The sequence below is a fragment of the Lissotriton vulgaris genome, chromosome 3_1 (genome assembly GCF_964263255.1).
Source record: "Lissotriton vulgaris chromosome 3_1, aLisVul1.2, whole genome shotgun sequence".
In the NCBI taxonomy this organism is placed as follows: Eukaryota; Metazoa; Chordata; class Amphibia; order Caudata; family Salamandridae; genus Lissotriton; species Lissotriton vulgaris.
Genome location: NC_141689.1, coordinates 1,958,110,891 through 1,958,128,658, shown reverse-complemented (window position 1 = coordinate 1,958,128,658; position 17,768 = coordinate 1,958,110,891). Strand labels below are relative to the sequence as shown.

The 17,768-nt window shown below is 43.8% G+C and overlaps 1 protein-coding gene across 2 annotated transcripts in view; it reads right to left on the bottom strand.

Annotated features, from left to right (window-relative positions):
• Positions 1–4,407: 4,407 nt before the first annotated feature.
• The window catches only part of GALNT7 (polypeptide N-acetylgalactosaminyltransferase 7), a 579,585-nt gene continuing 566,224 nt past the window's right edge, over positions 4,408–17,768 (bottom strand). For both annotated transcript variants that reach the window (XM_086962434.1, XM_086962435.1), the window contains exon 12: positions 4,408–11,468. In XM_086962434.1, the coding sequence (XP_086818560.1) occupies positions 11,331–11,468 (138 nt within the window). In that variant the 3' untranslated portion in view covers positions 4,408–11,330. The remainder of the gene's footprint in view (positions 11,469–17,768) is intronic.

Here is a 17,768-nt window from a genome sequence, read left to right as displayed (position 1 = left end):
TGCTCCGCTCTGTGAACGGGTCATATGTGAATGAAAAAGGGAACTTTCCCCAAACAAACCTTGTAGAAGTGTAGTAGGAAAGCAGACGGCAGAGTTAAGAATCTGCTCCATCCTGACTATCTCGAAATCCCCGCAGAGTCGGCATGTGTGCTGAATAGACAGGTGCATCAAAAGGTATACCAACCAAGGTTAGCTTGAACAGCCGCAGAAAACCCAGAGGTGCACAACCAGGCACGCCGAATAAAGAGCCTCTAAAGAGGCCATAGCCCGACCTACAGAATTAGTGGTATCCATACCACAGCAAATGATTAGATTAGCCGCTTGCTGCCCATCCCAGTAGTAATGGAACAAGATTCTTCCGGGTCTCTTCCGGAAGGCAGAGCAGCAGGTGCTCCAATGAGTACCAAAATGTATGTGAGAAGCATTCAAGGACACACAAAGTATTAAGGGATCGCAGTGAAGAACTGTTGAAGGAGAAAAATATACTTGCCACATGCTTCTAGTCTTCAGGCCTCTCTTTCTAGAGGGACAACAGAGGAAAAAAATACACATTTTGTGCGGCCAAAGCAGTCTGTTCCATAACACTATGATGAGTTGGATATCTGAGGAGATATGTCGGATCTCCATGGGCCGGACGATGTCTGTGAGAAATAGAGCGATCCGCAGAGTTCCCGGTTTTGGGTTTAGCCCAAGACCCCAACAAAATATCAAAAAGAGCCTCACTGTACGGAAACACTGGCTTTACCCCTGATTGGCCTTGATGCAGGACGTCAAGTAAGGGATCTATCGTCATTTCCACAGAAGGAAGTGCCACATTGAAAACGACAGAAATTAATTTGAGCATATCTGCCAGAGAGGAACTCGCCTCTGTAGCCCAACCAGGAGCGGACACAAAGTCCATGGCTGGAGAAGACTCCAAGCTACTAACTTCACCCAACTCAGTCAACCAGGTAGACTCCATAGGAGGTTGAGCAGGGCCTGAGATGGGATGGTGAAACTCCAAACCCGCTTCATCACCTCAATCATAGTGTTTCTCAGTAGGAGTAATGGGAAGAAGGGATAATAGAGAGCTGAGGAAAAGAGTCTGAGACGGACAGCTCCACCGGCGCCGCATCTGTTGTTGAAGAGGCAGCGTCTCTGCGTCAGAGAGGGAAAGTGGTGGAGCATTGAGCGGCACAGTCATCAGTCGGTAGACCAGGCCCCAATGCAGTCGTTTGTTGACCAGATCCAAGAGCTGAAGGTGGAAACTCAAAAGGGCTGTGCACCGGCGTCAAAGCAGATTTGAACCCAGGAAGTTGAACAGAAGCTGAGGGCGAACCCGCCGGTGTGGGCACAGTCACTGCCTCATGAACTTCCTTCGGGCCTGAGGGCACTCCAGGGGAAGGTGAAGACACAAAGATACTATGAAGAAAATAGTAATATTTTCTGAGAATCTCCCAGGCTCCAGAGTAGGTTGGAAGGTGGGGTAAACTCGGGCACCGAATCTTCAACTGAAGATCGGAAACAGGCTTTATGTGGCAAAGTCAGGTGGTGCCGTGACTTCAACCGCCTGTGTTGAAACTTACCTTGGGCCGTCGATGGAGAGTGACGCCCATGAGAAAGGCTCCTGGATCAAACCCGCAGCTGGTCTGTGGAGCATGAAGGGGACTGAGGTCGATGAAAATCCACGCCTCTAGGAGCTTCATCCGACGTTCCCTCAGTGCGTTCAGTCGAAGCTGATGACAGGAGTCCCACTCTTTGGAGTCATGATGGTCACCCACGAACCACATACAAACAGAGTGAGAGTCTGTGGCAGACATTTGTCATCCACAGGACCCACAAAGCTTGAACCTCAAAGACATGAGAAGTCATTAAAGGCACACTATTCCTTTAGATGAAACCGCTGATGTAGGCCAAAAACAACCCGAGGAACCACTGATCAGATCCGCGGTGTAAGCACGGGAAAAAATAATCTAGTGTCAGAGCATCAGGGAAGGGCTTATATGGACTCCATTGACATCACATCCGGTGTATGATATCGCTACAGAGTTGCTTTATGCCCTCTACCAATCCCAGAGGTACTGCTGCAAATATCTTCAGATCCAGTCTGGCACCTGGGGAGAATTCCAAGATAAAGAATCTGAGGCTAGATGCCTCTATCAGATCTGTGGTTTACAAGTGTCCATCAGAAAATGCATTTCAAAGGTTTATGGACAACTTTAAATCTAAGAGGTTAGATGGATGAAGCCCGACTGGCTTGTTTCTTAATATAAACTAGGTCATTTGGGTTAATCACAGGCAACCTTTTGAGATGAAAAAACTCTGTAAACATGTGCCGAGAAAGGTTGATACCACCGGTATGGAAATTGCTTACTCCCTTGAAGAAGTGAGCAAAATACTTTAGAACTGGGGACAAGACTTGCTGCTGATGCACCCTGAAGACAGAAGGACATAAACTGCATGGTGTGTAGAGACCATGCGTTGTTCAGCTCAGAGCCAGGGTTCAGCTATCCACTTTGCTGCCAAGAGGAACTTGTTTGTCAGAGCCGAAGTCTAGCTATCCAGTTTGCAGCATTTGTCAGGGACTGCCAGGAGGGCAAGTTTGAGATAGCTACGCAGCCTGGGTGATATTATGACATGAAGTGAGATGTATGAGGGAGTGAAAATTCCATTGGTGCAAACTGCTAGAACAAAGCATATCGCCTGCTTCATCTTTCTCCCTATCCCCTTTCCGTGTCCCCGATGTTCATGTTGCAGCCAGAGAAGAAAGTGCTTCACTATTCCCCCATCTTTGGTGCCAGCCACCACATAGTTTTCCCTGCTGTACTACTAACTTATATACGGAGGCCTGTGAGCCCATATTGCATCCTATTTGTACACAAAGCTGGCAGGGGTGAGATACAATACTCCTGTGAATCACCAATTCTGTGCCTGATGTTGAGTCTGTGACTCTCAATGAAGAACAATCAACTGCAGTAGCTGTCTGTGATAGGAGTGTAGAAGTAGAAACAGCAGGATGGGCACTTTCTGCAGCAAGCTAAACCACCTCTATGAGACTCTGTAGGACTGAACAGTGAGTCGTATGTTCTAATAGAACTAGTCAATGTGCTTGTTTCCGTGCAAGTTATGACTGCAATAAGCACAGAGTCCCCTGAAAATAAACCTTAACACAGATTATCTGCAGAATATTACCCAGCGTAATGATTAATGCAACTGAATTTCCAAAGTTATTACACGTTTTTAACAATGCACATATTAGTCTCTACTCTTCTGTAAAGAAATATCACTGCCGGACATTATATCTTTTAGAACTGGTACAAGTGCTATCTCAATCTAAATATTCTCCCCACACCAGCCTTCAAGATTAAGCCATGATTGCTCATCCACACTTGCCTCTGAATTTTAAAACTTAAAAAGAATGTGCGTGATAATTTAGTGAGCTTGTAGTGGCATCTACCTTCCATGGTTCAAGAGACTATGGCAATATTTGTCAAAAGGACTGCCTAATTGCACTTGTATTTCACAGGAACCCAAGAACTGGCTTGACAACAAGTTCAAAGACATGAGTAATTTTATCTATACACTGAAGGTATTTCTTCCTGTTAATATGACTATTATCAATTTCTTTCAATTCTTTTTGAGAACCGATTTGTCAATACAATAATGCAGTTTGTTGGTCAATAAAAATGTAGGTCAGGGCATGATGAAAGCAGTTGAGACAGATTTGGGCAACTTAATTTTAAATCTCTAGATCAGTGGACCTCAAACTTTTTTTATTGCAGCCCCCTGCTCTCCTTCCCTGTGTTTTAGTAAAAAAAACATCAGGGCCCCCCATCTATTACTGTTTTAAAAACGCAATCACAAACATGATTGCCATATTTACTATTCTGATCAGGTATGCATTACTAACTTATACAAGTATCCACATTGTAATTATTAGAAATGGGAGTAGGTCGGTTTTTAAGAATATTTGGAGTCCCTTCCCTTTTGACACCTTCTCCCAGCCAGGATATAAATGACAAAAGATGTTAGTGATTGTTTTCAGCTGAAAACAAAGCACTGTTAATCAGCATAATGCTTCTTTTGGCTAGAGCCTGGCACCAATCCCAGCTCCCCCCACCCAATGAGATCACTTGAGGCCGTCCTAGTTTGAAGACCCTTGCTCGAGTGCATCACAAAGCCGAGATAGGTACTACATGTAAAGTTCTCCGCATTTATATTCATACAATAGGCATACAAATAAGAGGCGTTTGTTGGAGAGGGAATGTGTAGTTATTAAAGCTGTTCAGTTTTAAAGTTAATCAAGACAATGCAGAGAGGCAATAAGAAGCTATAGTGTAATTTAAAACACAATTTCAATGTCATTATGAACACCCATTCATTAGAATGCACATTATTGTGTATTGATCAAACCAAAAGAGAAAACAATGACAAATAAAAATATTTTATTTTCCGCGCCTAGAAAAACAGGCAACCCAATATTAACATGTACATTAAGTTTCCCAAATGTATCCCTAATAAAATGCCTTTGTATTTGTACAATTTCTACAGAAACATACAGTGTATCAAAATCTTCATAAATCAAACGTATAAAATATATGTAGAAATGCATAGTGTGATGTTACAATGGAAGGGTATGGAATCTCATTAATCTAAGCAGGATAATTGTTTTACAGCGAATGATTCTAGTGCCTTTGAGGTCCACTAGAATTGCAGTCTCAAGATACAAATGTAGATTCACAGATATAAGATTAGCATTGAAAGAATTGCACAGAATACCCATCTCAAATATATACATATACTTCACAATGTCTGCCACCTTTCTTTTATCTATGCATAGCACAATATAAATTAACAGAAACAAGGCAAAATGAAAGAGTTCTTTATAACACACAAACAAGTAATAAAGGGAATAAAACATTTTAACATTTTAGTTTTTCTATCATTATTTTGAAACCAAGAATCAAGACTAACATGTTTAGTATCAAATTACTTCTGTGTGTAAATGAAAAAAACCCAAAGACAACAGAAAAAAAATGCACATCTTTTTCAATGAATACTCATATTGATAGTAAAGCTCGGGAATGTAGCGGCAGAAATCAAAGTGGTGCTAAATTTTCCAATACCTGACTCGTCTACAAACAAAACATAAGTCTGTAAAGGCAAATTACTCCACAGTGCATACCTGCCGCTATCGTACATAAGTTTAAGGAAATGTATAATGAAATTTGAGCAGACAAACAAGTACATTAATAATATGTCCACTGGTGGACTACCTGTTCAACAAACACAGTATTTTTCTCAGCAATATAGGTTTTCCCAGTAATAATTCTCTCTCCAGGTCAACAGTTAGAGCTCTTCCGTCATTCCAAAAATCTTACTTTTGAAAAAAAACAACAGGTCCAATAGCATACGCAATATTGCAAACTATACACAATATTGCAAACTATAGGGAGCATTGAAGAATGTTGACAGCATCTCACAAAAAATCCACAAAATTAAAAGGCCCCGAAAATGTCATTTTTCTAGATAGTCTTAACAAGTGCATAGTTGATTTCTTTTAGATGAGACATCAATTATTTTTCACTACATGCAGCCTCTGGTTGCAGGGCATCTTTTATTCAACCAACGGTAAGAATTTCATTGTTGCGCTACTTACTGATGTGTACTCCTGTTTCGGCATACATTTTTTAGCGTACATACAAGGCCAATAATTTGGAGGTATTCTTTGGTTAAACTATGTTCTCCACTTTTGTAGCCATCAATTTTGTGAGTTCTGCTTACATCACGTGAACACATTCTATTTCTACAAATCTCTCATAGCAATACACAACTTCTGAAACTAACAGGATTTTCCTCTTTACAGCTTTTTATGCCAGCACTTTTTACCTTTTTTCCTAGCTTGGAGACAGCTTTTAGCTATCGTCTGTCGTAAGACGTTTTTCAGGGGGTGAAACTTGCTGATTTTGGTCCAAAGACTTCAATTTGGTCTAGTTGACTTTTACGTTTGCATACTCTATATGGGGCCTAAACTAGGTCCATGAGTCCTCCGGTGAGGCAGCGGACCCGAGAGTGGTCTTCAAACTCCCCGAGGCCAGACGCACAGCTTAAACTAAATCTAAGTGCAATCATGTTTCTCTCTTTCTGACACTAAAATTCCCTTTGTTCAAAGATATCTGTTAGGAGACATCTGCTTATATTAGTTTGGTGTATAATGTTCATTAAAAACATTGAACCTGAGAAGGAACCTCAGTGACTTTTTTTTGTTTTTTTTCTGTAAAACGAGGTCCATGCCTTTAAAATATAATTCAGTTGTGCATTATGGATGTCAATATACATCCAACTGTTTTCCATTATCTGCATTCTGGAGAAAAAGAGCTAGCAAAAGAGAAAGTAAAGAGACACGACTGTGACTACAAACCTAAGTTCAAACATGCACAAGTAACTTAATTTGTAACTACCTCCAACCTGCTATAAGCACCAGCTGTCTTAAAGGAAAAACAATGGGGAAATGGGGAGATGTGGAGACTGAAGCTGTTAAGCAGTCAGTTATTTAACCACACATTTTTTAATAAGATGAGAAAAGCACTCTACACGAATATGGTCATTAACAACCCCAATACCACTTGTAAACTGACAAATAAGAGATTTGTGTTGAATGCAGTAACAAAGCCAATATGACTGCTAGATATAAGAATGATAAGGAGAGGACGGTATTGAATTGTGAGCAAAAATATTAGTTAACATTCAATGGTTTTTAAGGAGGGAAGGTTGTCTCGCTTAGCGAGGTTTGTTGTTTAGGATAGATAAGTATTGATGGAACAGACGTGTAAGATCTACTTGTGACAGTATCAGTGCAAGCAGACAGTACCATTTATTGGGACTACTTTATTTCTATTTACCCTGCATTAAGGGAACAGATGCAACGGTTAGCAGTGCAAGGCAATATTTAAGATTATTGTTTTGTTAAGGGAATGGCTAGAGCTTGTTTGCGACCACATATAAACAAAGAATTAAATGTTTAGGAGAAGGGTTGTGGCAGAGGCCAGTGGGTTGAGGTACTGTATAAAATAAAGTAGGGGGCAGCAACAAACCCTGAGGAACAATATAAGGAGGGTGAGGAGAAAAGCAATGTTCATGTGAGTATACGCAGTCACAATTACAAAAGGAAAACTGAAAATGTAGCAGAGAGAACTTGAGACATATGAGTACTTATTGTCACGGTAGAAAGGATGAGAAGAATCGGAAGCAAGGAAAGTTTAATATGTCACGTACGGTTCATGAGTGCAAGAATTAGCAATCTGGTGGAGTGAGTAGGTCAAAATCATAAAGATAGAAGAGAATTAGAGTTCAGAAATAAGAGCTGGCATCACATTTTAGGAGTTTAGATACAAAATGAGTTAAGCGATTGATGGCACTTTATTAGGATGGAGATCTCAAAGGAAAGATTTCTAAGAAGTTACAGGTTTCTAGCATGCCTGAAAGAATTCAAAAGGAAAGATTAACGAATGAAGGTGTGTACGATCCTGAAAATCAGACCTTTCCCTTCTTGTTATCTGCAAAATCTCTTCAATCACGAACACTAATTAACCATTGGTTTTTATTGCACTCATACAACAAGAACACAATCTCCTATAACATCTGTGACCTTTCCTGCTGATTAATGAGATTTTCACAATTAGCAGGTGTTTCGATAGGTAATCTCAGTCTACGTGTGACACATACAGAGATGTACCTCAAGTTTCTAACGTTGTGGGACATTAAGAACATATGACAACTCGAACACTTCATTGAAAAGAATTAGATTTGATGACAATGAAGTTTACCCAAGAATAGCTGGCAGCGGTGCTTGTTTCTTGTGTGCTACTGGAACTGCATCAGTGCAACCTCTTTACGGACACCATATTCTTTCATTGATTTGTTTCTTAATATTGTTGATCAGGTGAGGGATTTGTTTTACATTCACATTAAAAATAAAGAAAAGACTCAAAATGTCTGAACTGATAAATTCATCGGTGCAATGTTGTGTGTGAAATAGTTTATTAAATCAACTTGACAACTAGTGGGGCGCTGTTGCCAAATATCATCCAGACAGTCCTATACCAAGTTTATAATAGAAAATAAGGGTCACCCTCGATGACACTGAACAGTAGAGGGATATTATCATATATATTATACTTTGCAGCTTTTTTTTTTTTTACCTAATGTTTTTCCATAGACACCATTCCCCCAAATACGTGCCAGTTGTTTGGAACTTTTTCCTATAAACCTTAATGAATTTCAAGTTGGTTCTTATATCTTGTTGTCACACAACTGTGACCCTAGGTGGCCTATCTGTGAGGTGGAATAGCCTACATAAAAATATTTTCTGGAAGTAAAAACGTCAAGACTTATGAGTATGACAGTTTCACTTGCTGGCTGTGTACCGGCCAGGAATGGACAAGGACTAGCCAAAGGTGGCACAGCTGCTCATGGACTAGAACCGGCCCAAATGTGATATAAGCCTCAAACTGGACCATTATCTTTCAAAACACTCTTCAACAAGGAGTCCACGTATCTGTGAGTTCCAGCAGGCAGGAGGGCACATTTTCGTTTAGGTCACTTTTGCAATACGGCACAATCCTACAAATAGCCTTTACTGCCAGCTTTGATCATGAGGGTAAGTACAAGCTGGACTGTAATTCACCACTGCTAGCAGGTCACTTGACATCGCACACAATGCGTGATGTTTCTGAACAACGCATGTAGCACTTCATGCAGTAAGTGACATTTAATTGAATCAATCTAACCTATGAAGCCACTTTATGAAAGAAAAGACCGAAGGGTTAAATGTAGGTCCCTTACGGGCAGGGCGCATGGGTGGGAAATATGCGTTGGGGTGAGGGGGGCATAGAAGGAATTCTCAAGGCGGCTCCATTCAGCTTATGAATTGCTGTCAAGTATAGCAATTTCAGAAGCCCCTCACCATAATCTGCTGGGAGGAGCTGTTCTCTTATATTACGTCACTTTTAGAGGGAGTTCCTTTCAGAAAATGTGTTTTAGAAGGTGGTGACAATTTTGGACCTATGCAGGTTTGTCTCTGGTTTAATGTAAAAAAAAAATGAGAGATGCAATGCAAACATGACGAGCTTTACAAGCAGCGAAACCGTAGAGAGAATTGCAGGGGGAAAACAAAACACATCTAGGTTAAAGTGAGGTCTGTTTGTACCATGTCTATATGTACAGCAGCGGCATGCCTAAAAGAAGTGCCTATTAACAGAATATAATGTCTAGATTCAAATCTATACATCGGGTTAGAGGTCAGGTTGGGAGAGAGCTAGTGTCTATGCTCCTCTCTAGCTCTGCAATGTGTAGTAAAACGGATTTAAAAATTCAGGCCTCATAAAAAAGTTGTATAAAACCAGGTTTCTTGTGTAGAATGTACATTGCCAGCTTGAATTTGCTAACATTTAAACCTACAAAGGTGCCAAAATAATGCAATAAATAATATAATTTATTTACTTCTAGGAAGCATTTAACTTAAGCGCTATGAAGATAGATTACATACATATTGTTATCCATAATTAACGTGTACTAATCCACTCAATCTGAAGAATGAAAGGCAAGAGTGAATTAAGTCTGGCTTCTGAACCTATGGAGCCGAGGTTTAAAGAGATGGTACAAGTCACACCATACAGAGCATGTAATTCTATGGCTACAATGCATACATCACAAAAAATGTTCAAAATTGTTAAAATATATACTGTAAGTAGTTGTTGGTCTTGGGTATTCTCTCACAACATTCAAATTATAAAATGCTTCAAAGGGATGTGTAGTGTTTTAGTGCCTACAATTAGTATTTTGAATAACTATAGGTACTAGCAGCTCATTATTCTAATAACTTTTCCCACCATTATAGAGTCTCAGTATTTGGCACAGGTTTGGACTAACTTGTCAAAGTCACCAAATGTGACAGCCAAAGCAGTACATTTTCTTGCATATTATTTTAAGCTCCTTACGAATGGGTCAACCTAGTAATACTATTTATTAAAAAGGTACATTCAATTGAGGGGTGCATTCATATGGCCACCGTGATATCAAACGCTTAATTTTCATATTTGACCATCGTTCATAAATCGTTTGATGACATCACACACAAAGAAGCTGGGCTCTTCTGAAGAGCAAATGTAACTTGAGTAGTTACATGTACAATCTAGGTTGCAAACCACTCCCAAATATATCTTCGGTCAAAAAGCTATGAAGCAGTGACACGTGGAAAGGATTACTCGGGACTTTAGCACTCACTGGGCTTAGCTTTCTGACTGCTTGCCACACGTTTCCTATGTCTAATCTCTTAAAGACAGTTTTTGAGGCTAGCTCCTGGAATGCAAAGTAAAAGATACACAGGGTCCGTTGACGAAGGCCAGTCTAGTTCATTTCATCTTAACAATGTCTTCCATTTCGTAAACAAAGAGATGAGGCAGGGTAAATGAAACAGGTATAACAAACATGGGCTGTAAAAAAGGTCCTAAACTGTGGATCAGAAGTGTTAAGCACACAGGAGTGTCTAAGGCAAAATGTAGCGGTAAAGTTACTTACTGCTTGAGCAAGTAGCTGCACTCCAAGCAATGGTTATAAGAAATGGTCAGGGTGTGACAACATACTGTCGATTTAGATAAACCAGCAAGTTATGCAGAGTCATGCATACTAGAACTGGCTTTTTACGTCAATTTGTGAAAATTAACTGCCTCTTTTTTGGTAGTGCAATGCCTGTAATCATTGGTAATCGGTCCCTTTGTTGGTCAGCAACCCAAACATTTTCGTACATTGTTTTTTTTGTTATTCCTAGATAAAACAATCAAAGAGGCACTACATGTTGTTGTATTTGTCTGCCAAGAATGTAATGTTACTAAAAAAGGCCACCTTAACTCACAACACGTGGCAGTGCTTCAGAAGTTATGAAAACAAGTGAGAATACAGTAGGAAAGGTTGACAATCACCAACAATTGTGAAAATCTGGTTACTGAAACCATGTTCAAGTGTGTAAAATCTGCCTTTAAGACCCTGAGTAAAATCCCAAAGAAGACAAATACGTGCCTTTAACCTTGTTGTTACCAACAAGGGTAAAAGGTCATTTACTAACATCTGGAAACAAAACAATGTAAACATCTACAAAGATTAAGGTAACGCAGTTTTGTAAACATTAACTGCAGGATGATAATGATATCTTAATATCATAGTTCACCAGTGTCCTTCATCAAAATCAGGAGGCTACAGGCTCATAGCTGTACAAAATTATCTATTGCAGCAGGTTTCAGGCTATTGCAGTCCTGTACAAACTGACGTGCCAGCAGTTGTGGCGTTCTCCGTATCTATACGTTAAGAATGTTGTTCATTTCCCATTTCTGACCAGTCTTACTGGCGTCGCAGTCCGAGATAAACACTTGGTGCAGCACCTCTGATCGATCCAGGCATTTCCCCGTAGGGATGTGAGTAAATCGATGTATGTCCTACAAGACATCATGCAGACGGAAGAAGCATAAATGTTAGTGGTTTCAAAATAAACATAAAAATGATCAATTATGTAAAACAAACATGAATACAATATACGGAGCCACGTATGCACATGTGTACATGGGCACATGCGTGTCCTTGCACACCCCTGCCCAACTAGGTGGTCCCCTCGTTGTGCAGCCATCAATGGAATAAATATTGAAAAAGTGAGAATTGCATATGGATTCGTTGTGTGCTTCAGTAGAGTAGATACAGTGGCCAGTTGGAAGACCACAGCCTCCTCCACTATGAAAGTTCCAATCGTCTGGGCACTAAAATACCAGTTTCCCTTTCTCTCGTTCACCTTTTCTTTGCACATTGATCCAGTGTCCAAGGACACCTGAGTTTATAGGCTAAGTATTCTTTTATCAGAAAAACGCCAAAGACAAATAGTACAGACTTTTATCTGTCTATTCAACAACTGCTTTATTTCTGATCAATCTAAAAATGCTATAGTAGAGATGGGTAAAATCAACATTTCGTTGCACACTAAAGGAATATGTCACGTTATTAAATGTAAGAAAAAACGGTATATGCAGGGGCGGTGGGTGACATTTGAAAGTGGTGGGGTGTAAAGTGATTTGCATACTGCACCGTAGCGAGCGAGCGCAGCGAGCGAGCCTGAACCCCAAAAGGGTGGTTTGGGGGGATAACCCCCCCCCAAGAAAATTTTGAAAAAAAAGAAGAAAAATCATGCATTTTCAAGCAAATTTGAGAAAGCAGGAAGGTTAATAAAGCAATTGTGAAAGTGCAGTTATTACATTAATAGTTGGCATAACATAGGTAGTTGCTTATTCAGTATAACCACAGAGCTTCCTACATTCCGTCCTATTACGCTCAGGTGCTGAATTCAGACTATAAGACTTTCATGAAAATCTCAGCTCTAAGAGTGGAAGAAGTTGCACAGCAGTTGGGAAACAGCCTTTACAAAGCATTGGGAACCACGCCTTACCTTTACCACGTTTCCATTAGAACGCATGTGACTTTATCACGCATGTCTTTCCACACAGATTATAGTGTTTAGGTGAAACAAAATGTACTTAATATGCCATTTGATCATTAAAATCTGTTCAGTCCCCAAATAGGAACAAAAACTAGAAAACTTTATAACCCATAGGCTACAGGAACGCCTGCTGCTATTTCACTACTGGGACCACAAAAATAGGCTAGGTCTGCCAGGCTGCCAATGCACCTCCATATATAGGCCAACAACTGATTTTTCTATTTTTTGTTTTATATAGTGCGAACTAGAACTGAGACATTGGGTATCAGAGCGCTTTACATGATCACCAGAACCCCTGGCCCCCGCAGAGGCCATCCCATCCGCCGGACCTACGACGCCGCCACACTCAACGCACTCAACACCGGCCGAACCCCCGGATGCTACCGAGCCACCCCGAGACGCACCCACGGACCCTTCTGCTGGCGATCCTGCAACTTCTCCTGCATCCGGACTTGCACCGCACCTGCCAAGACGAGCACCAGCAGTGAACACCTGAAGGGCATCCTGCTCAACACCCACTCTGTACACAGACACGCTGTGGAACTCTGGAACCTCCTCGACACCACATCTCCAGACATCGCCTTCCTGACAGAAACCTGGATGAACGCCTCCTCAGCGCCCGACATCGCCATCGCCATTCCGGACGGATACAAGATCACCCGGAGGGACCGCGTCAACCAGACTGGAGGAGGCATCGCCATCGTCCACAAGAACACCATCCGCATCACGATCAACTCCGACGACACCCTCACGGCGGCCGAACACCTGCACTTCCAGATTCACACCGACCCCAAACCACCCTCAGAGGCACCCTCATCTACAGACCCCCAGGACCCTGCACACAATTCAGCGAAGACATCGCAGACTTCATCAGCTCACACGCCCTTCCCTCCACCGACTACATCCTCATCGGGGACCTCAAATTCCACCTGGAGAACAACAACGACCGCAACACCACAACCCTGCTGGACAACCTCGCCAACCTCGTTCTCAAGCAACTGGTCAAGACCCCCACCCACTACGCCGGCCACACACTTGATCCAGTCTTCTCATCCAGCAAGCACATCACCTTCAGCCACTCCACAGGACTTCACTGGACCGGCCACAGCTGCGTCCACTTCATCTTCAGAAGAACCACGACCCACCACCACCCGCAACAGGTTCCTCACAGGAGCTGAAGCAAGATCACCGCCGAACAGCTCACCACCTCCCTCAGTCAGAACCCACCCGCCAGCAAACGGACCCCACCGAAGCAGCACGCAACTTCACGAAGTGGCTGACCGACTGCGCTGACTACCTCGCGCCACTAAAGAACCCTACCAGCAGACCCAGAAGCAAGAAAGCCTCCTGGTTCACCGACGAACTCAAGGACTCCAAGAAAAGCTGCCGCACCCCCGAGAAAGACTGGCTCCTCGACCAGACCGCAGACAACATGACCGCCCTCAAACACGCCACCCGCAAGCACCACCAGCTTATCCGCACTACCAAGAAGAAATCACTGAAGGAACGACTGGACAACAACACCCACGACAGCAAGGAACTCTTCAGCATCGTCAAGGAGTTCTCCAACCCCAGCACCGGCAACAACAACATCACTCCTTCACAAGACCTCTGCAACTCTCTTGCCTCGTTCTTCCACTGCAAGATCGCCGACATCCACAACAGCTTCAGCGCACCATCAACGCACCCAACTGTCGAACCAACGCCCTCTACCGCCGCCCTCCGCACCTGGACCACGGTGACCACCGAAGACACAGCCCGCATGATGAACACCATCCACTCCGGATCTCCGACCGACCCCTGCCCCCACCACGTCTTCAACAAGGCCGACTCCATCATCGCACCCCAACTCCGGGACGTCATCAACACCTCCTTCAACACCGCCACCTTCCCGCAGAGCTGGAAGCATGCCGAGCTCAACGCCCTACTGAAGAAACCAACAGCTGACCCCATCGATCTCAAGAACTTCCGCCCCATCTTGCTCCTCCCTTTTCCTGCCAAAGTCATCGAGAAGACCGTCAACAGACAGCCTTCCTCGAGACGAACGGATCCCTCGACCCCTCGCAGTCTGGTTTTCGAGCCAACCACAGCACCGAGACCGCCCTCATCACAGCCACCGACGACATCAGAACCCTGCTCGACAACGAGGAAACAGCGGCCCTCATCCTCCTGGACCTCTCTGCAGCGTTCGACGCCGTCTGCCACCGCACCCTAGCTCAACGCCTCAGCAACACTGGTATCCAAGAGAGGGCACTGGAGTGGATCATCTCATTCCTCACCGGAAGAACACAGAGAGTTTGCCTCCCCCCATTTCGATCCGAGGCCACCAAAGTCATCTGCGGCGTACCGCAAGGATCATCACTCAGCCCCACCCTCTTCAACATCTACATGAGACCTCTTGCAGCCATCGCTCGCCAGCACAACCTCAACATCATCTCCTACGCCGACGACACCCAACTGATCCTCTCCCTCACCAGAGACCCCGCCACAACGAACCTACACGAAGGGATGAAAGACGTCGCCGAGTGGATGAAGAACAGCCGCCTGAAACTGAACTCAGACAAGACGGAAGTCCTCGTCCTGGGACCATCGCCCTCCGCCTGGGACGACTCCTGGTGGCCCCCCGCCCTGGGCGCCACTCCCAAGCCAACAGACCACGCACGCAACCTGGGCTTCATCCTGGACTCCTCTCTCTCGATGACCAGACAAGTCAACGCCGTCTCCTCATCATGCTTCAACACCCTACGCATGCTCCGCAAGATCTTCCGATGGATCCCAACCGAAACCAGGAAGACTGTCACCCAGGCACTCGTCACCAGCCGACTGGACTACGGAAACGTCCTCTACGCCGGAACCACAGCCAAGCTACAGAAAAGACTCCAACACCTCCAGAACGCCTCCGCCCGACTTATCCTGAACATCCCCCGACGCTGCCACATCTCCGGCCACCTGAAGGACCTGCACTGGCTCCCCGTCAGCAAGAGGATCACGTTCAGGCTCCTCACCCACGCACACAAATCTCTCCACGACCTGGGCCCCAAGTACCTCAACGACCGCCTGACCTTCTATACGCCCACCCGCCAGCTACGCTCAACAAGCCTCGCCCTCGCCGCCGTACCACGCATCCGAAGAGCCACCGCTGGTGGCAGATCCTTCTCCTACCTGGCGGCCAAGACATGGAACTCCCTCCCCATCCATCTCCGGCTGACCCAGGACCATCTCGCCTTCAGGAGACAACTCAAGACCTAGCTGTTCGAGCAATAGCAGACCCCTTCCCCCAAGCGCCTTGAGACCCTGCCGGGTGAGTAGTGCGCTATACAAGTGCTATGATTGATTGATTGATTGATTGATCACCAGTTTCGTTATAGATGGACACATTTATTTTTGTTAGGCACAGGAGATTAAATGATTTGCCCAGAATCACAGGATGTTGAGCGTTGTTGCCGAGTCTCGAAACCGGTTTCCCAGCTTCGCGGTCAACTGCTCTGGCTGTAAGGCTACATCTTCTCCCCTCATTGTTAAACTCCAGGTGATTGCTTCCTCCTTCATGTAAGATTCTAGAAAGATATAAGGCCACAGTCAGATTCAAAATAATTAGGACAGTCTTGAACTTCTGAGCGTGGCCCTCTCACACGTGGACTCACCACAAAACCTCTCTGTCCCACTCTGATTTAGTAGACACCCCACTACCAGGCTCCTCTATAGCTCCCTCTTGCTGCTCCCCCTTTCTCATCCTTGAGATTGGCTTGCTCCCCCAACTCGTATTCCTCCGGTCCTCTGTCGACCCCTCCCTGTTTCTTTAAAATTGTTTTTGTTTATTTGTTTTACTTTTCAGGAGGTCACCGAGCTGCAATTTGCTACCAGGCCACTTCTTTCCCTATATTAACTTTCCCTCACCTTTATTTTTAGAATTTACCTCAACCTTAGAATCTGCTATCATGCAACTGTAAAAGCAAATAAAGTGGATGCTGTTTCACGGCATATGTGCGCACATACATACATCATCAGGGTTCAAAAGCAAGACCTGTTGGTTTTGCCATTGCGTTTTGAATAAGTCTTCAGATAATAATTGTTTGATTCCCTCAAACGGTAGCTACTGTTAGAATAATCAATTCAATCCACGTCTGATGTTCACTACTTCCAGCCCTTGAGGTGGTGGTGTTCCATTTTGCACAAAGTTACTAATTGACTGCAGGTCTTACACACAGGGAAACTGGAATTATGTAATTGTGCGACAGCAACGTTGTTCGCATAGTTCTAGATTTGCGGCATTTACCATATAGGCCCACAACCTAGATATTTTCCTGAAAAAACGATATAATAGCTCATTAGAGTTACTACATATGTGTGTTCGTCTGCGTATAAATTGACAACGCAGCCCTTTCAATTTCCCACTTTCTCCCGTCCTGTAATGCTTGTTTTGAGTTAAGCATGTGACCCAGGAAGTAGTTTGGGCACAGACCACTACGCTGTTATTATGTTTTTACTCTGGCGCAAGATTCCACCTCCTTGGCATAAGTGGTTCTGGTACAATGCAGGCCTTCTTCGTTTGCTGTCAAGGCTTCCCTTAAGACTCTCTAACCGCTTCACCAGCAGGTCCCAGCCTTCACATCTAGTACGACCTGCATGCTGATAAACCACTACATCCTGCCCTGGCAGGGTTTTTAACTCGAGGGGACGAACGAGGCAGAAGCACAGACGTAGCGCTAATCCGAACATATCCAGTTCTGGAGAAGACTAAAGAAATTGTATGCCCGTTCTAAGAACGTTTTAAAATTTTACCAGATGCACGAGACTTGAACAAACGCCTGACAAGCTCAAAGTAAGGAAACCCAAGACAAGGAGCTCCTATCGTAGGAGAGAGAATACTTACCATAGATGCACGAGACTTGAATATACGCCCGACAAGCTCAAAGCAAGGAAACCCAAGATAAGGAGCTCCTATCGTAGGGGAGAGAAGACCACATTATTCGCAGAAGCTAATTGAAATTTACAGCTGACCACATCCTGAAACGCCCCCCACACGACTCAAAGGATATGGTGTAACCATCCATTGCCCAAAACCCCAGAAAATAAGAAGTCCTGAGGAAGGTGCAACCAAATCCAGAGTACAGCACCGAAACGCGTCGACGCACTGTTTGTCTTTTTCTAATAGAATCCAATGAGGGCCGTATAAAACTTTAGATGGGCATTTCATTCCTCCACTAGAGTTTTACAACAACATAACGGATTCAGGCCATTGGATCGGGTAAAT